Source organism: Octodon degus, unplaced genomic scaffold, assembly GCF_000260255.1.
Source record: "Octodon degus isolate 3935 unplaced genomic scaffold, OctDeg1.0 scaffold00206, whole genome shotgun sequence".
NCBI lineage: Eukaryota > Metazoa > Chordata > Mammalia > Rodentia > Octodontidae > Octodon > Octodon degus.
Window position 1 is genome coordinate 4,211,241 of NW_004524782.1, and position 18,423 is coordinate 4,229,663.

The 18,423-nt window shown below is 37.3% G+C and overlaps 1 protein-coding gene across 1 annotated transcript; it reads right to left on the minus strand.

Annotated features, from left to right (window-relative positions):
• Positions 1-5,195: 5,195 nt before the first annotated feature.
• LOC101591350 (vomeronasal type-1 receptor 2-like) lies at positions 5,196-6,041 on the minus strand. The gene has a single exon (XM_004644727.2). The coding sequence runs from the start codon at positions 6,039-6,041 to the stop codon at positions 5,196-5,198; it is 846 nt and encodes a 281-aa protein (XP_004644784.2).
• Positions 6,042-18,423: the final 12,382 nt, after the last annotated feature.

Consider the following 18,423-nt stretch of genomic DNA (forward strand, 5'->3'; position numbering starts at 1 on the left):
ATACGCTGAGCTGTAAAAGGCTCAAATCAACAACTTCTGACACTGCCAGTCCTATGTATTATCCACTACTATTATATATTACTGGACTATATTGGAATATTTTGCTAAGTTCAAGCACCTACAATATTTAAATGGCAATTGAATACCCATCTCTGACAAAATTCAGCAAAAATAATGGGATATAAATGAAGGACCATTTTGTATCTGTATATACAAAATAGGATAGAGGTATAGATACTTTCTCTTAATTCAATGAGAAGAAAGATTTATACTAATAGTGTTTGAACAGGATATCATGTCTGCATCTTGTACTATGAATAACCACTATGAAGACAACAATGTGCAATGTATTAATTATTGAAACTGTCCTACTAATCTATTGTGAAACTGTCTTATTTCTATTTATTTCTCAAAAAAATAAATTTAAAAAGTCACATAGAAAGTGACAATGGAAAAAATAGAACTCTTTTCTCTCAAAAAACCCCATTAAAAATGATGAAATATAGAGGAAAATCAACTCCACAGTGCCACTGATGGGTATTTTAATTGTTCCAGTACTACAGAAAACACTATGTTGATTTGAAAACATGAAAAACTAGGGCTAGAAAGATAGCCCAGGGGGCTGAGTTGCTGTTTTGGCAAGCACAGGGACCAGGGTTTGATCCCCAGCACTGCATGCTGCACCTGCCCTTCCTCTGGGTGCACTAAGCCAGTGTTCGTGTCTTGGCATGGTGGTGCACGTCTGTAATCCAGCACTTGGGAAGCTTAAAACAGGAGGACTACTATAAGTCTAAGCTACGTAGTGAGATTCTGTGCCAAATATATGAAAACACGAAAAACAATTCCTACTGTATGATCCAGCAGGTGAACCTCTTGGTATATACTAAGAAGTAGTATTCAGATGTGAAAGTGATGTTTGCTGTCAAACATGTAGCAAAGACAAAAAAAAATATGTCGTTGAGGACCAGACGCATAAATTATTCCATGTACATAAAACTAATGCACAGGCTTAGAAGAAGAGGAAGTCTGGCTATGTTTGAAGAGAATATCTTTAAGGACTTTATGCTAAGTAAAACAAAGCAATTGAAAACGAAACGGAAACAAATCCTGTGTGATTGCACATGTACATGAAATAAAAAGTGGTCCCACATGGAAGCAGAAAGAAGAGTGCTTTACAGGAGCTGGGAGAAAGGGAAACAACAGAAAAATTATTGAAGAAAGAGACATTTAATTAAGCCAGATAATTTCCAGAGACTATAAACTTGACCTATGATTGAAAATACTGTATTTTAAAAGGAAAAAGTTGCCATGAGTGTAGATGTAATATTAAATGAATTTTCACCAGGAAATGAGAAAAAGAAAATCGAGACAAAGCACAGATTCAGAAGGAAGCTATTTTAGGTGATAGGGACATACAAGGCATTGACGCTGTTCTCTTTGGAAAGTTCTTCAGTAGCAAGTGTGTGGCAGCTACGGCTCAGAACCTCACATCAGTGGCGGAAGCTGGGGAAGAATGTTGCACAAAGTATAAATTTCCATGGCTTGGAGAATCAGAGGAAGGCAACAATTCCTGGCCATCCCTTCACAAAAGTATACTTTAGGAGATCTAATTTTCAGAACTGATCAAGGCAAAGGAAATACACACAGGAATCAGGAAGTGATTCCTGCCTCTCACAATTTTTTTTGACATAACTAGGGATTGAACTCAGGCTTTTGTGCTTGCCAGGCAAGCACTTATTCTACTGACCTATTTCCTGGGCCCCAGCCTCTCACAAATGTTATTGTTTTGTTCCACATGTATTAAGAAAAGATCACAGAGTTTGACATTTGAGTGAAAATTATTTGCTCAAAATTACACGAATAGGGCCCAGGGAGATAGCTCAGTAGAATAAGTGTTTTCCTGGCAAGCGCATGGTCTTGAGTTCAATCCCAGGTACTTAAAAAAATTACACAGATGTACACTGTTCTCCAAATATATTGAAAAGCTGGAGATTTCATATACTGTCATAAGATGCAATTTAAAATTTATTTGTTGATAGCAATGCTCACCAGATTTCAGCTGAGCTTCAGCCACTTCTTCCACCTTGTAGAAGCCAGGTGGCACCAGGAAAGCTAGTAGGACCAGATGAGCCATGCATCACCCACTACCCCCATTATTGCTGGAACTCGGATAAACTGTGACTGCCTCTCCCACCACTGGTGTCTCTGTAGTTCTGCTGAACTGCTGATTCCTGCCCCACTGGCATCAGGAGACTTGGTGAACTCTACCCTGCATCCTCCCACCACTGAAAGAATCATGTGGAGCTTTGGTTTTCCGTTATCATCATGGGATCCTTCCTGAGCTGTGGCTTTCACCCTGCTGCAACAAGGTGGAAGACACACTAAATCCAACATAGCTGAGCTTTGATGAAGTTACTGCTCCATGCCCTTTTGTTGGACACTTTCTTACATGCACCTTGCCCCCTAATAGTGATTCACACTCAGGATGAGCATTGGGAGCTGCAAAAATATCAAATATAAGGAGCAAAAGGGAATATCAGACTTCCAGCCAACCCAAAAACAAACTATCAGGAAGAAGAAAAGCATGCCAATTGTCATCATACCTGTTCAGTATCATTCTGGAAACATTAGCCAGAACAATTACACAAGAGGGAGAAATAAAATTAATAATGATTGGAAAAGAAGAAGTAAAATAATCATTATTTGCAGATTAAATGGTGCTGTACATAGAAGATCCCCAAAACGCCAACAACAGAGTTGCAGACTTAAATAAGCCAGTTCAGTAGCATAGCAAGTTACAGTCAAAACTCAAAAGCATTTCTGTGCATAAACAATGAAAGTACTCACAGAAAAATTATTGAAGACAACCCTTTCACAATAACACACCCAAAAATGAAATATGAATCAATTACACAATGAGAGTAAATTGTTCATACAGATAAAAATTATAGTAATCTGAAAAAAAGACATTAAAGAGGAGTTCACAAGATGGAAAGATATTCTTTTCTTCTGGATAGGAAAAAAATGATATTTTCATACAGATGCAAAGCAACCCTATGCCATTAGTATACCTCACTGGTATAGAAAAATCATTCTACAAATTCATTTGGAACCAAAAGACTTAGAACAGCAGAAGTAATTTGAGGCATCAAAGTCAAAGCAGGTGCCCTCACAATCTCTAACTTGCAATTATACTACAAAGCTACTGTGGTAAAATAAGCATAGTACTTTGAAAAATTAAAGCTGAGAATCAAGGAAATAGGTTAAAAGCTATAGATGCAACTAGAAACACACTCAGCCACCTTCTCTTTGACAAAGGAGCCAAACATGTTCACTGGAAGAAAGATAGCCCCTTTAATTAACAAATTGTGTTGGAAAAAAAAAGCTTTTCACATGCAGAAGGCTAAAATTAGACACCTACTTATTACCATATAAAAACAGGAACACTAAATATTCTGGATAACAAAGTAGGTAGAAATCTTAAAGACTTAGAGATACGTAAAGAGTTTGTGAAGCAAACAATTCAAAGAATCAGCACCTTAGATCTCATCTTTTTGAAGTTTCTGCACCTCAAAGCAAATCTCAAGCACAGTTTAAAGAAAACCCATGACTTGGAAAAAAGTTTACAGGTACCTGTCTCTCCAACGAATGCCTCCTACTTAGAACATCCAATTTTTAAAAAGTCCCCCGAATTCAAAGAACACATCCCAAAATGGGAATATGAGATGAATATACACTTCTCAGAGGAAGAAATACAAATGCAATAAAAATATGAAAAATGCTCAAAATAATTGATGATCCAAGAAATGTAAATTAAAACAATACTGAGATTCCATCTCACCCCATAAAGGATGACTAACATCAAAAATCAGCCAATAACAAATGCTCGACGGGCTGTGGAAAAAAAGGAACACTTCACTGTTAGTGGGGGTATAGACTGGTACAACAACTACGGAAATGAGGGTAGACATTCCTTAAAAAGCTAAGACTGGAGAGATCACACTCAAGTCAGATAATCCCCTCCTGGATATTTTTCCAGAACAACTGAAAACCTCATATCACAGTGATATATGTGCATCCATGTTTATAGCATCACAATTTGTCATAGCTAAACACTGGAAACAACCCAGATGCCTATCATCCAAAGAATGGGCAAATAGTTGTGAGTAGGTGGTGAGATAGCTCAGTGGAATAGCATACTTGCTCAGGCAAGCTAAGGCAAGAACAGGGACCGCAGTTTGATCCCCTATACCACAAGCCATACCAACACCAACACCAGAGTGGGCTGAGCTGGCCAGAGTCTGGGTGTAGTGTTGCATGCCTGTAATCCCAGTGCTGGGGAAGCAGAAAGCAGGAGGATCACCATAAGTCTGAGCTGTACAGTGATACCCTGTAACAACCAAATACATTTTAAAAAGAAGATGTGGTATTTTTACACAATGGAATATTATTAACCTATAAAATAGGATAAATTTGAGTCTTAAGTAAGTAAATGGATGCAATATAATTTAAGTGAAATAAATAAGACCCACATGTGCAAACGTTGTATTGTCTCCTTAGTGAGAGAACCTGAAAGAGGAAAATAGAATCTGAAGCGTACAATAAATTTTGGGAAAAGGAAATTAACTTATTTAAAAGGAAACAGTTACTGAGTTGAGGAGGACAGCAGAGGTAATCGGGGAAAGAGACTAATCTTCATATATAAGGAAGGTGGTTAGGAAAACTGTACTGTACATTTCTGCTGGTCCAATGGAAAAAGCAGTTAATGTTTTAAAATTTTTATCTCTTTTTTTCAATTGTGTGTACTATTTCTCTTCTTAATTTCTTATACATTTCTTTCTTTTATTTCTTCTAAGTTTACATACATATATCTGGTAATATGAATAACTGATTGGAAGACAAAATTCATTATGACTTGTACTCTGTATAAAATAAAAAGTAAAAATATAAAGAAATAAATCAGACAACAAAAACCTTAAATTAAAAATATATAATTAACGTTAAAAGAATTTTCGTTTATATTTTGATCATTTATTATTAAACATAACTCTGTCAGTCTACGTGCCTTATGCATATCTCTGTCTGCAATAAGACAGGCTCACAAAATTGCTCTAAGTTTGTGTAGCACATGTGCACCTGTACACCAATGCATAGAAACCAGGTAAAATACACACATGACAAGGTAAAAAGTCTGTTCACTTCTTCCAGGTGAGCCTGCATAGAAAGCATTCATGACTCATAAGAATAAAAGGGCTCACAGTAGGGAAACCAGCACTGATTAGGGTAATGCTGTCCACTAGCCACAAAGAAGTTTTATCAATAAGAGTGAAGCAAGCATTAAGCGTGGAAGACAGGGTGTAGAAGAATACAAAGGCACTCACCAGAGCAAGGATGCGTTGAGAAGCTCTAGTCTCTGCAGAAGCCCTAGATGAGTTTTGTCTTTGGATATAGTGGGCCTGCTTCTTGTGCCGGTAAAGAATGAGAACCATGGAGGCATTGGCCCAGATCATGAACGTTAAACACAAAATATCATGGGATAATGTCAATGCTGCAAATAATGTGCCTGTGGTGTTTTCACGAAGCATCAATGAACAATACTGAAAGTGTATAGTTTTTGAGAAGTTTTTTCTGTTCCTTTTATCAGTTATAAGCACAGGAATTCTAACAGTTAACAGCAGGTGCAAAACCCAGCAGAGAATAATAGAAGGCTCCATGTATGTTAGGTCTTTCATTTTCATTTTCAGCTGGGCCCAGATAGAGCTCCTTGAGCTGATGGTGATGGCCTGAAAGACACTCAAGAGGCAGGTGGAGTCCATGGAAACACCTCTGCCCACCCACTGAACATAGAAAACCAATTTGCATCCAAGATCATCAAGGAAGTGTTCCTTCCCAAAAGCTGCCATGGTCTCTGGGATCCCTCTGGAGAGAATAACTAAGGAGTTGGCCACAATGAGGTGTCTGAGAAAAATGTCTGTTGACCTTGACCTGTACCCACTGAAGTGGAGGTATACATAGTTACACAAGAGTGAGAAATTGCCCATGGTTCCCATGACAATCTGAAAAATAAATATTATTCCAAGTTTCAAATCCATAGCAGTCAGTCACTTATGGACCAGCATTTAGCATAAATATGAAAAATATGGGATTCTGTAAGGAAAGAGAAATTTTGAGTTCAGCAATTTCCAGAAAATAAAATTTAGTACATTTTCTTATCAACAGCATTCCTTATGAATTTACTTCTAATGTCTATTTTATTTTGTTAAGGTTTTTATTTCCAGTATTTGCTCCCTGCAAATAATCACTTACCTCTTCTAACTTCCTTAATACCATCCAGTCATTTAGGACATTTCATTTACCCAGATATCTTAGCACAACAGACATTGTGTCACTCATGTAAATGCCTACAAAGACAAGATATGGAACTGGCAGCCAGGCGAGAATAGTATACTCACTTCTGTGCTTCAGTATCAGAGAGCTATGGTGAGGGTCATTTAATATTACAAATATATGTATATGCTTTCATATTTGATATCTGTTTAATGCATCTGACTTTTATAGTTAAAGGTTTGAGAAAATATTTCTCTATAAGACAGTATTATGAAAGAAGATTGAAAATATTGGTATACTAAGCAATTGCTCATGATTAAATTATATTCAATAAATAAAAACCAACATTAAAATTCTTATGGCGGGTCAGCCAAATAGCTCAGTGGATGAGTAGGGGTCAGGTGCTCCATCCCCAGGACTGTCATGCTAACCCCGCCCCCAGGGCACATTGAGAAGGCAATTGAGACTGGGCGTGGTGTCACGTGCCTGTAATCCCAGCTCTTGGGAGGCTGTAAACAAGTAGATCACTACAAGTCCAATCTAGTAGTGAGACCCTGAAAACCCTGTAAACCCTTCACTAAAATACCAAATTAAAAAAAAAAATCTGATGGAGATGGAGAGAATGCTGTTTTTGTGATGCCTCCTACAAATATCATGAATAATGTGAGGTACTTAGTACATATATTATGAACAACATGAGACTCAGGTGTAGGGAAGGGATATGAACTTAAGTAAAAGAAAAATGACAGAAAATTAATGTCCATTAGAAAATATGTAACTGTACTTTTGTGTTTGGAAAAATAAAAAAGTCATGTATGATTTCTGAATAATATAAAATGCAAGATAACCATGAATTCTGCATGTTTATGGCACATAGGAACACTGGAGCCTGAAGATTGCATTTGATTTTACAACCTGACACAATATCACACGATTCATTTGAGTGTTGAGAAATTTTGCATCCTTCTTTTTTCTGTATTTGAAATTTCTAAATTATTTCTTTAACTTTTCCTAGAAAGCTTCCTTCAATATCATAAACAATTGAAAGAAACAATTGTAAGAAAGGTCAAACTTACCTCTTAATCTGCCTCTAGAGAAGTGTGTATGTGTGTGCTTTTTCCGTTTACTAGTGTGCTTCCAAAAGTTGAGTGTGTGCACGGAAACAGCACTGCACAAGGCAATGAGCGGTAGGAGAGCATAGACAAAAAGATTTTTAGTATAGATCCATATGCAGATGAGGAGCAAAGGGAGAAAGTAACCTATGGATCTTGTGAAAGATACATTTTCACTGTTTCATAGTCACTATAAAATGATTTGCTTTCATTGAATAATTCAGTTAAAATTTAGCTTTTTTATTTTTAATAGATAATGTGATATGTAACATTGTATTTATAATGGATTTCAACATTTTCACGTTTTTATTATGCCATTGTTTATTGTATTGATTTATCAACCCTAGGCTAATGCAGATGTGCTGAGGGCTATCCAATATGCAGTACCTGTGCTCTGTCCAGATCAGCTCACAAGGCATAGGAGGTGTACACAAGACTAAAATGACACCAAGAATATTTGTAATTCTTTAAGCTAGAAACAATAGTACAATTTTACTTATGGCAAGAATCATTGAACAATCTAACTGCATTCCCAACTCTTTTTCTGAAGCACAAATATAGACTTGATGTCATGAGAGAAAGCAAATCCATATTGATTTTAAACCTATAATTACGCATGCACAAACACGATGTAAACAAAGCTTGTAATAACAAGCTGGGATTTGTGAGGTATACTAAAGACACACATGCAACATTGAAATCAAAACACATGTTAGGGATATAGCTCAGGTATAGAAAAGCCTGCCTTGAAACAGTCTTAAACATAAAGAATTATGTTTTTCATTATGATCATAAAAAAGACTTATGAAACACCTATATCTCTTATCTCTCATACCTTTGTTGTTTCAACCTTGAAGTAAGTACTTACCTTGCTGTAACCTGCTATGACAGCCATTCCCAGCCAAGATGGGTATGTGTATTTCTTCTCTGCTACAAAAATATCTGCCACACTTTGACCTCATCTCCCCACAAAAGTCTGCTTAACATTTCATCTTTAGTAAGAATTTCAACAGGTGCTTGGAGAGTTGAGAATATTGCTGCAAAACTTTTGTCAGTTCCTAATTAGTAAAGCCAATTGAGCTTGTCATTAGCATATCTAAAGAGACCACTGAAGTCTTTGGCAAAAGCTCCCCCTCTCCTTGGCTCTGGAGGAGACCAAGTCTCAGATGGAGGCCAAAAGGAAACTCTAAAGTCTGACCCATGGGCCTGCAGTGAGGCTCCCATGTCTCTTAACTTTGTTCCTCCCTGGGATGTTTCTCTTCTGCATTGCACAACGCCCTTCCATTCTTATTATCTTTAAGCCACACCACTGAAATTAAAGTTACAAGCAAGGAAAGCAAAATAAAAAGTTTTAAAAACCATAAGCACAACACAGATGCAAAGACATACACATGAATGCACCAGAACACATGTGTGCAGTCACACACAAGCATAACACAGATATGTACTCAGAAATACACTGCCAGAATAACGAGTCTGCAGCCACAGACTAATTATGTAAAAATACACACCTACATTCCCACCCCTCACAATGTCATTTATTGATATAAATTCATAGTATCACTCTAAAAATACTGAAACTGAGAAGCTAGTGTATATTCGTTCAAGACAAGTCTCTGAAATCTAGGAGGGTAAGGCAAAAATATTTCCATTTCAAAGGCAAGCCAGATAGCTCAGAGGATTAAAGTGTCTGTTTAGGCAGACACAAGGGCCGAAAGTTAGATCCCCGGGCCTGCCCTGCCAACCCACCCCCAGGGCACACTGAGATGGTGATTGAGACTGGGCATGGTGGATCACCCCTGTAATTTCAGAGCTTGGTAGGCTGTAAACAGGAGGATCACTATGAGTCTGATCTGAATAGTGAGACCCTGTAGACCCTGTCCTAAAAAAAGTCAAAAACAAAAACAAACAAGCAAAAAATTTCAATTTCACCCTTGGCCTGGGCAACATAATGATGGCTACTGACTGTATATCAAAATTTTTAAGAAAATATCTTGACAGTGTAGCTAACTGCTAATGTCTAGATTTCAATCACAAGTAACAAAATAAATACATAAATAATAACACTCAGAGTTAGAGATATAATGAAATAGGACAGCACAACTTTTTCCTTTTGGAATCCCATCAAATACAGATATGACCCGGTTCTGCAAAAAAAAAAAAAATATGAATAATTAAATATACTTACACACTCAATCAGCATAAGAATGTGTGCCTTAATGTGATATTTACACATGAAAGAGTAGTATTATTTGTACTCCTCTAAACTCTTCAAAATCTCATAAGAATAGGACAATGTCCAACATGCAAAAGTGAACTCAAACATTGTCAAGGTTCAGACTTTTAGTTAAAATGCTGTAGGACTGAGACTGTGACAGTTTACAGAACTGTGACAAAGTGGTACAAAGTGAGAGAATGAGGAAGGAGAGATACGGAAAAGAAGAAAGTTGCCTCAGTTACTCTTTTTTCGTTGCTGGGACACATATCTGACACCTAAAATGAAAGAAAAAAAGGTTTATTTAACTCATAGTTCTTGGTGGTTTCAATCCATACTCAACTGACTCCAAGACAGAGCAGCACATGGCAAAGAGCAAACTTTCATGGCAGCACCAAAGAGCAAGAGCAAAATATAATGGTACAGCAACAGTGGTTACAGAGAATAAGTTTGTCTCTCTTATGCTTCATTCAGGCTATCTGCCCCAGACTAGAGGTAGTACTCACACCCATAATCACAGTGGATCATGAGTTAATCACAAACTCTAGAAGTCTACCCCGTGACTTACTTAAGACTTTTGGGGAACAATTAGACACAAACCTTAACAGAGTTTCAGAGACCTGGGGATATATTAGAGTGAATTAACAAACAGAGTACAGAGTGTTAAACATCATGAAGTGGCTCATGTCGTGGTGTTAAAGGGATATTCCCATGTCTTTATGGTACTGCTGCAGCTGCTTTGTGCAAGGAAGCTAAGGATGCAGCAGACACTGGATTCTAGGATGACTATGGTTTCAGGAAATCAAGAGAAAAAAGGGCCCATTTGAGTGGGGGGGTAGAGAGCACATGTGGATTAAAATCAGGAGTGCACAAAAAGCACAGGCAATTTTCTGTCCATGAAAAGTCAAATAAAGAAGTGAAACAAAATAAAAGATGGAGTGCGTGGAGTTCCTGAACTGAGTTAGAGATGAAAAGAGGCAATGCGGCTGGAGGAATAGTGAGTAAAGGGTGGTGATTTGGGTGCAAGGCTATTAGGGGAGTTAGAACAGTGAGAGTAGACCAGGCAGAAGAGGATAGACATTGCAGAACTGGGATCATGCATGGTGGTCAAGAGGAAATGTGGATACACGGTGACTGGAGGAAGGTGTGTTTGAGGGTAACCCACAAACAAGTCATTGGAAATAGGTTGAGATTATTGAAGAAGGATCAATTTCATGTGAGGGCAAACCAAGCAGAGGGTCCAGTGTCCAGGGAAGAATGGAAGGCCAGTTGTTGATCCGACTTTTCTAGTGTAGGAGGAACAAGTGAAACAGAAGACAGGGCTTTTAACAGGACATGGAATAAAGCACACTCCAAAATGGAGGTCTATAGTTTCCAAAGGAGGCAGGGAAAGGTTCGTGAAGTAAGGAAGTGAGAGATCACTAGAAGAGATAAAATAAAATTATGGCAACTGGAATAAACAAGGGGATGATGGAACAGTTAGGACCAATAAAAGTTGATAAAATATGTAAGATCTAAGTATTCGGGGTTGATCAAGCAGAAGGCCCTGTCCGGATGTTGTCTTTGGAAGATATGCTGCTGAGAGGGGACACCACTGGAATGGAAACCTGTCTAACTACTCAGATAATCTTGATTATCCCAACACCTTATAGTTCTGAAATTTCTGTGATCTTTCTTAATATGCTTTTGTTCTTTTTTCATTTTTAGAGAATACAATAGAGTAAAAAGAAACATTACAAATGATACAAATTTTTATTAAAGAAATTAATAAGATTAAATAATTGTTGCTGCATTGTATGACACTATCATTCAAATTAGTTTTTTATGTTACCAGATATAAATCTGAAAAATTTGTTTAAAAAGAAAAAAAAGTCACAGAACAACAGAAGATATAAGAAATTTTTAAAAAAGAAAAAAGAATAAAAGCAAAAAAAGCATTAATTGCTCCTTTGAAATAAACCACCCCAAAACTGGCAACATAATTATAAAAAGAATTCTGTATATATACATAAACATACATTTTTCCCTTTTCCTTTGTCGTTTTCTTCATCCCAGTTTTTCCTTCCAACTGAACAAATTTATTAGCCTTTCAGAGTATCTATTTTACCTTTCAGATATTATTTTACTCTTTTAGGTTCTAACATTAGCGAGGCAATATGATGTTTGCACATGTGGATTTGAGTTATTTCACTTATAAATACAGTCTTTAGTTGTACGCATTTATCTATAAAAGCCTCAATTTATTTTTTTACATGATTAATACTCCATTATGTAAATATACCTCATGCTCTTTATCCATTCCTCAGTTGATAGGAATTTGGGTTGTTCTCAAGATTTACCTGTGACAAATTGCTCTGCTATGTACATGTACAAATATATTGCTGTGGTATGATGACTTCAGATCTTTTGGGAAAAAAAAACCTAAAAGGGGAGTAGCTGACTTGAATTGGACCTCCAATCCTAGCATGCTTTAGGAATCTCGATACTGATTTCCACATGGTTGTTCTAGTCTGTATGTGCACCAACAATGGAGAAGGTTTCCATTTTCCCCACAGGCCTCTCCAGCATTTCTTATTGGTTGAATTGATGATATCCATTTTTCTGGTGTAAGATGGTATCTCAGTATTATTATTATTATTATTATTATTATTATTATTATTGTGTGTGTGTGTGTGTGTGTGTGTGTGTGTGTGTGTGTGTGTGTGTAACAGGGGATTGAATTCAGGCCCTTGTCCTTGCCAGGGAAGTGCTTATTCCACTGAGCCACCTCCCCAACCCCATTCAGCAGTATTTTAATTTGTGTCTTTTTAATGACAGATGGTGCTGAACATTTTTATATGTATTTATTTTCCATTTGGATCACTTCCTTTGTGAAGTATATATTCATGTCAGATTCCCAGTTTTGGACAAACTCTTGGCATTTTGGGGTGCCTCATTGTTTTTAATTCTTTATATGGTCTAGAAAAGAGTCCTTTATCTGTGGGACAGACAGCTATAATATTTTGCAAATTGTTGGTTTTATTTTTACTCTGTTGGTGATTTATTTTGATGTGCATAAACATTTCAAAAAGATGAGATCATATATATATATATATATATATATATATATATATATATATAGAGAGAGAGAGAGAGAGAGAGAGAGAGATTTTTACCTACTTTGTCCTCCAGAAAATTTAGTGTTTCTGTTTCAATATTTAAATATTTGAAGCATTTGACTATAGTTTTGTGCATGGTGGTATGCACGATGCATTTCTAGTCTTTGGCATGTGAAAAAGCAGTTTCTCCAACACCATTTATTAAAGAGATAATATTTCTTTCAGTGAGCATTTTTGGACCCTTTGTCAAATATAAGGTGGCTGAATGTGTTCATAGTTGTATCTGTATCTTCTAATGTTTTCCCCTGATCCTCGGGGCTTTTTTGTTTTCTGGTTTGTGTTTGTTTGTTTGTTTTGGTTTTTTTTTCCAGCACTGCGCTGATTTTACCACAGTATCTTTGTAGTATAATTTTAAATCAACTATTGTGATGCCTCTTTCATTTCCTTTGTTGCCCAGGATTGATTTTGTTATCCTAAGTCTCCTCTGGTTCCAGATGAATTATAGAAATCATTTTCTACATCTTTGAAGTATATTAATTGTGTGTCCTGTTACCAGGTTTACAAGTGAGACTCTGAGGACAATGGCAGTGAGCCGTCTCTCTGTCCCTCCTGCACACCATTAAAGCAGGTAAAACTCACATCAATGGTGAGTTTTTTTACTATCCATGAGCAGAAATATGTCAAATGATTCAGTGAATGTTATGGTTTGTGTCTAATTGTCCCCCCCCAAGCCTCATGCACTCATGGGGCGGGGACTTCTAGATTTTGAGATTAATTTCTCATCCACTGGGATTATGGGTGATCCATGGCTCAGATTCTGCGTCTTAGTGCTGCTGGGATTATGGGTAAGAGTATTTATGGGCCCTCAGCCTGAGACAGAGAGCCTGAATGCTACTTAAGAGAGAAAGACTTCTCTCTGTTGCCATCATTGCTGCTACTCTTCCTTTAGCTTCATTTGCTCTTTGCTGCTGCCATAAAAGATTGTTCATCTGCTATGTGCCACTCTGCCTTGGAACCAACTGAATATGGACTGAAACGTCCAGTAACTGTGAGCTAAATAAACCTTTCCTTCCTTCACTTTGGGTGTTAGGTATTTGTCCCAGCAATAAGGGAAGAGTAACTGAGACAGAATTTGGTATCAGAGAAGTTTGGTCATTGCTGTGACAAACCTGACCATGTGGTTTACAGATTTTTTTGAGAATGGCCTATAGGAAGAGATAGGAAAGGTTTGGAAAGCCTGTCTACTCGTGAGGAGTTGGAACAGCTTTGGCTTCACGTTTGGGAGACTCTGGTCAGAGCTCAGACCAGAAAACTGACAGAAAGCTGGCCTATAAAGACCAGGCTGGGGAGGTTTCTGCTGAGAAGAAAGACCGCATTGCATTGCTTGTTTGACTCTGGATGGTTTATTTAGTGACTTGGCCCAAAGTTTGTCTGAATTTTGCTCATGTCGAGAGACTGCCTGAGACTGAGACTAAACATGGAGCTCTGATTAATTGTTCAAAAGAAATTTCAAAGCTGTCAAATACTGAAGGGTAGCATGGCTGTGATTGTGCACTTTTAGCCAGATTTATGTTGAGAATCAAGAGCAAACAGCCAAGTAGGATGATTTAAAATGTTGTGACTTTTGTCAGAAAGGCCCAATAAAGCTATGGACTGAAAAGATAGAGCTGAGAGGATCTCCAATGTGTGGAAGGAACAAGAGAATGGAAAGGATGGCCTGAGGACATCATTGAAGGCAGAAGATACCCACCCTTTGCAGTCTCATAATTGCAAAGGTCAGGGACTTTGCCTTAAGGTAAAAGATGCGGAGACCTATGTTACAGAATGGCGGCATCAGGTGCACACAGGTGAACCTGTGGCATTAGGTGGCCACATCAGGTTAAAAAATGGTGCCAGCATGGATAATTTTTTCCTCAGAATCAGGGTCAGAGTGTTCATCAGTCCAGGCACTTGACCTCTACAGGTAAAAGTGATGGAATCCTGGCTACTGCTCCAGCTGGCAGCAGCCCTTTTCTTCATTCATGTAACATTGGGATTAGACACATTCGGAATGCAGTTCTGAGGTTAAGAAGGCTTCCACCTAGATTTCAGAAGAAAATTTCACAATTTTCACAATGCCTAGCACAGGCATTGTGCCCCAGGGAGGGTTGTGTGTAAAGTTATAAGTCAAAAGCCTATTCAGTGGAAACCCCCAGAAGTTAGGAAAAGCCAGAAATGTGGATCATCTAAGAAAAACAAAGGAGGGAGCAAAGCCAGCCTAAGAGAGAAGCCATGGGGGCTACCACCAGAAGTGCTACAGGGGCAGAGTCACATGGGGCTAACAACTTATCACAGATTGCTTTGAATATTCCACATAGAACTATAGAATTTAATGTTTGCCCTGCTGGATTTTGGACTTGTGTTTGCCCCAATGCTTGGCATCCTGCTGTTTGTACCTTTTGGAATTGTAATGGGATGGAATGTTGTGGTTTGTGCCTACTTTTCTTCATAGACACTTACTTTATTAAGGGCCAAGAGAATGTCTTAATTCTCCTGAAATCAGTGCTATTTTATAATTTGTGTAAATTATTTCCCTGTATCTCTGATCATTTTCTTTCCCATTGTGTCCTTACTTTGGAAAATGTCATGTGTTTCTTTGGGAAAATGAAAAAAGGCTTAACAGTAAGACATTCTGGGAGACCATGTGTCCTCCTTCAGAAGACAGGGCTCACTTTTCAGGTCCTGATGGCTTGGTAAATTAAGTGAAGTCTAGGGATTGGTTTAGCAGTGACTATTCTCCATTTTTCAATTTAAAGTAGATTCTTGTTCATTTACCCTGAATTCTTTCTCCTTTTACAAATCTAGAAAAACTAAGTAGATATCTCCTCTATTTCAATTCTGAGGGCATTGTGATTAATTAGACAGTGCCACATGTCTACATGGGTCAGAATATTCTAGTTATTTGTTTGCTGTTGGTTTCCATTATAGTCTCCAGTCAGCCATTAGTTTTCTCCTCAAATGAATTTATACCCATCACATTTAATTTTCTCCATGGAGTGAACACATCCACATGATAAAATCTAATATGCAGAGAACAATAGTGGAGACCTTCAAGGATGCTGGGGCTCCCCTCACAAAAGTACTACTTACACTATAGGAGAGGGAGAAACTTCTAAAATCTTCCAGTATAGAGAAAGAGTTTTACCTGACAAATTCTCTCCAGGATTCACATCTCACTGAGCCTATGAATACCCTCATCAACAGTAACTGAAGTAATAACAGACATCTCAAACTTATTCACAGCGGACTATGACTTGAACCTGATTTTGACCAACAAACTAAATAAACAATTTAGACCTTTCGCACTTCCATGTTGGGTGACAATAAGTCTACAATATTGGGTTAATGCTTTAATATCAAGAAATTTAGGATGATTCAGTTTTATGTTCCTTGTAACAATGGCCCATAACCATGAAATTCACATACCTAATACTTTAGTCTCTACTAGGAATAATTAAAATACTTAAGACATATTGCATGCCTCCTCAAGGGTCACCTAGTTTTCTCAACTTCCTAAGAGTATTTTGATACTTGAGCAGGTTGTACACCCTGAGGCAAAAGTAGGTTTTGAGAATAAGTTCTAAGAAGTATCATTGTTTTTCTTGGTAACTGCATCTAGAAAAATCATTGCTATTTCCATAGATAACACAGGATTAATTTTCTTATTCATTGAAGACATAAACAAAAATAGTATGGTGTGGAAACACATCATAATAGTTTAGTTGAATGTCTCTGTTCTCATCAGAGTCTTTAATAATATTTCTTCCCAATCTACCAGATCCTATTCTTTTTTGATAGTATCCTCACCTTTAGTGTGTACTCCCTTTTTTGAGGGAATAAATTATGCTGTAATCCAGCAATTGCACGATGAAGGATTGTGCTTTATTTTTTAGCAAGTTAGCCCTAAGACTACAGGAGAGAAGATTCCCCTTCAGAACATAAGTAGAAGCTTTTAAATTGTTTATCTATGACTAAAGCTGAGAACTTGAATCTTCCAGAATTTTTTGCCTGTATTAATTTGTGCAGAGATTGTAAGGGAACATCATTAAAATATTTGTATTTCTTAATTTTGATTAATATTGAAATATTTATCTGCTGAATCACTAAATTCCTTTCACTTCTATGTAGTGCATTGCTTTAGATACTTCCTATTATGTACTATCAGTCTTTTCTTCATCATGGAATGAGAGACCTTGGTACTATTAGTTTTTATCACATAGAGAGCCAATTCCAGGTATGACTAAAACAACAAAGAAAATGCATACTTACTATTTTGTTCCTCTGGAATCAGCCAAGCACGAAATTTTGTATTGTTCATTGTATTCAACAGGAAAAGGTAATCAATAGTGTACTATTGATATTATCCTATATAATGCTCTCCTATAATATTTTTGTGTTTTTTTTATACTTCTATTACTGATGAGACAAAACAGCTGACATGAAAAAAAAATTAAGGAAAAGTTTATTTACCTCAAAGCTTGTGGATATTTCAGTCCATAGTTATCTGGCTCAAAGACAAGAGGGATGGCTCAGGGGCAACAGTTCAAAGCACTGGAAGACATCAAAAACAAGAGCAAAATTGTGCAGAGGAAAGCAAGCCTGTTTTGTTTCCTTATTGTAACTAGGTTCCCACCCACACTGTCTTTGTGTTCTCCTTTTTTACAAGATGATAATGTCCACGAGTGAGGACAAGGACTCTTTTCTGAGTTGCTTCATTACAAATCTAAGCTTCTTAAGTTGATACAGGTATCATACATTGTAATCTACCCCTTGTCAACTTGGCAACCAAATGCATTGAAAATTTTCTCCAGCTATAAAGACATGCTTATATTTGTCATTTTAAAACTTGAACATTAAAACGCAGGTTTAGCAATCCTTAGTAATGAATATTGTCTGTGAACAGTATGCTAATGTTTCACCCCTAGCCAGCAAAATGTTCATGCACAGACTTTAAAGCTTAAGGAAATTAGTCCATCTGCAAGAGTTGCCAACGTACTAACAGTTTCAGCATTGCATAAAAGTGTAAGGATCCTCTGAGATATAAAACAAACCCTTAATGACAAGCCTCTGAACAAATGAAAAATAAGACACATATAACATTGCATGGCACAAAATAAGTATTTTTTATGCCAAAAGTTACAAATGGGAATACACAGGATTGGGACAAAAACCACTCCAAAATCCGGCAGGACAAATATTTTGTCCTATAGATCCATTCCACAATCTGAAGCAATCTGTCACAAATTGTGTGCTCCAGAGGACATGGGGTACAGTACTACTATTCCAGTTCTGGTGGCTATAACTTCTCTCTTAGGCATGCTTTGACACTTCTTGCATCTTTCTTTAGATGATCCACATCTGTGGCTTCTTCAAACTTCTGGAGTTTCCAGGGTACATTCAGCTTCATACTTATAGCTTCATAAATTTCCTTTGAAGGGCAAACTACCTGTTCATCCAAGACTTCTGAAATCATGGTGGAAGCTTTTTGAACTCCAAAACTCTTAACTTCAGCATGTAGCTAAAGCAGCACCGCTGGGATGATAGCAAGTTCTGTGGAAGTACGTAGGCTTTCCTTATTCTTGACTGTAGGGTTTGAATGTTTAGATTGCTGGGCATTCTGAATCCAATTGTA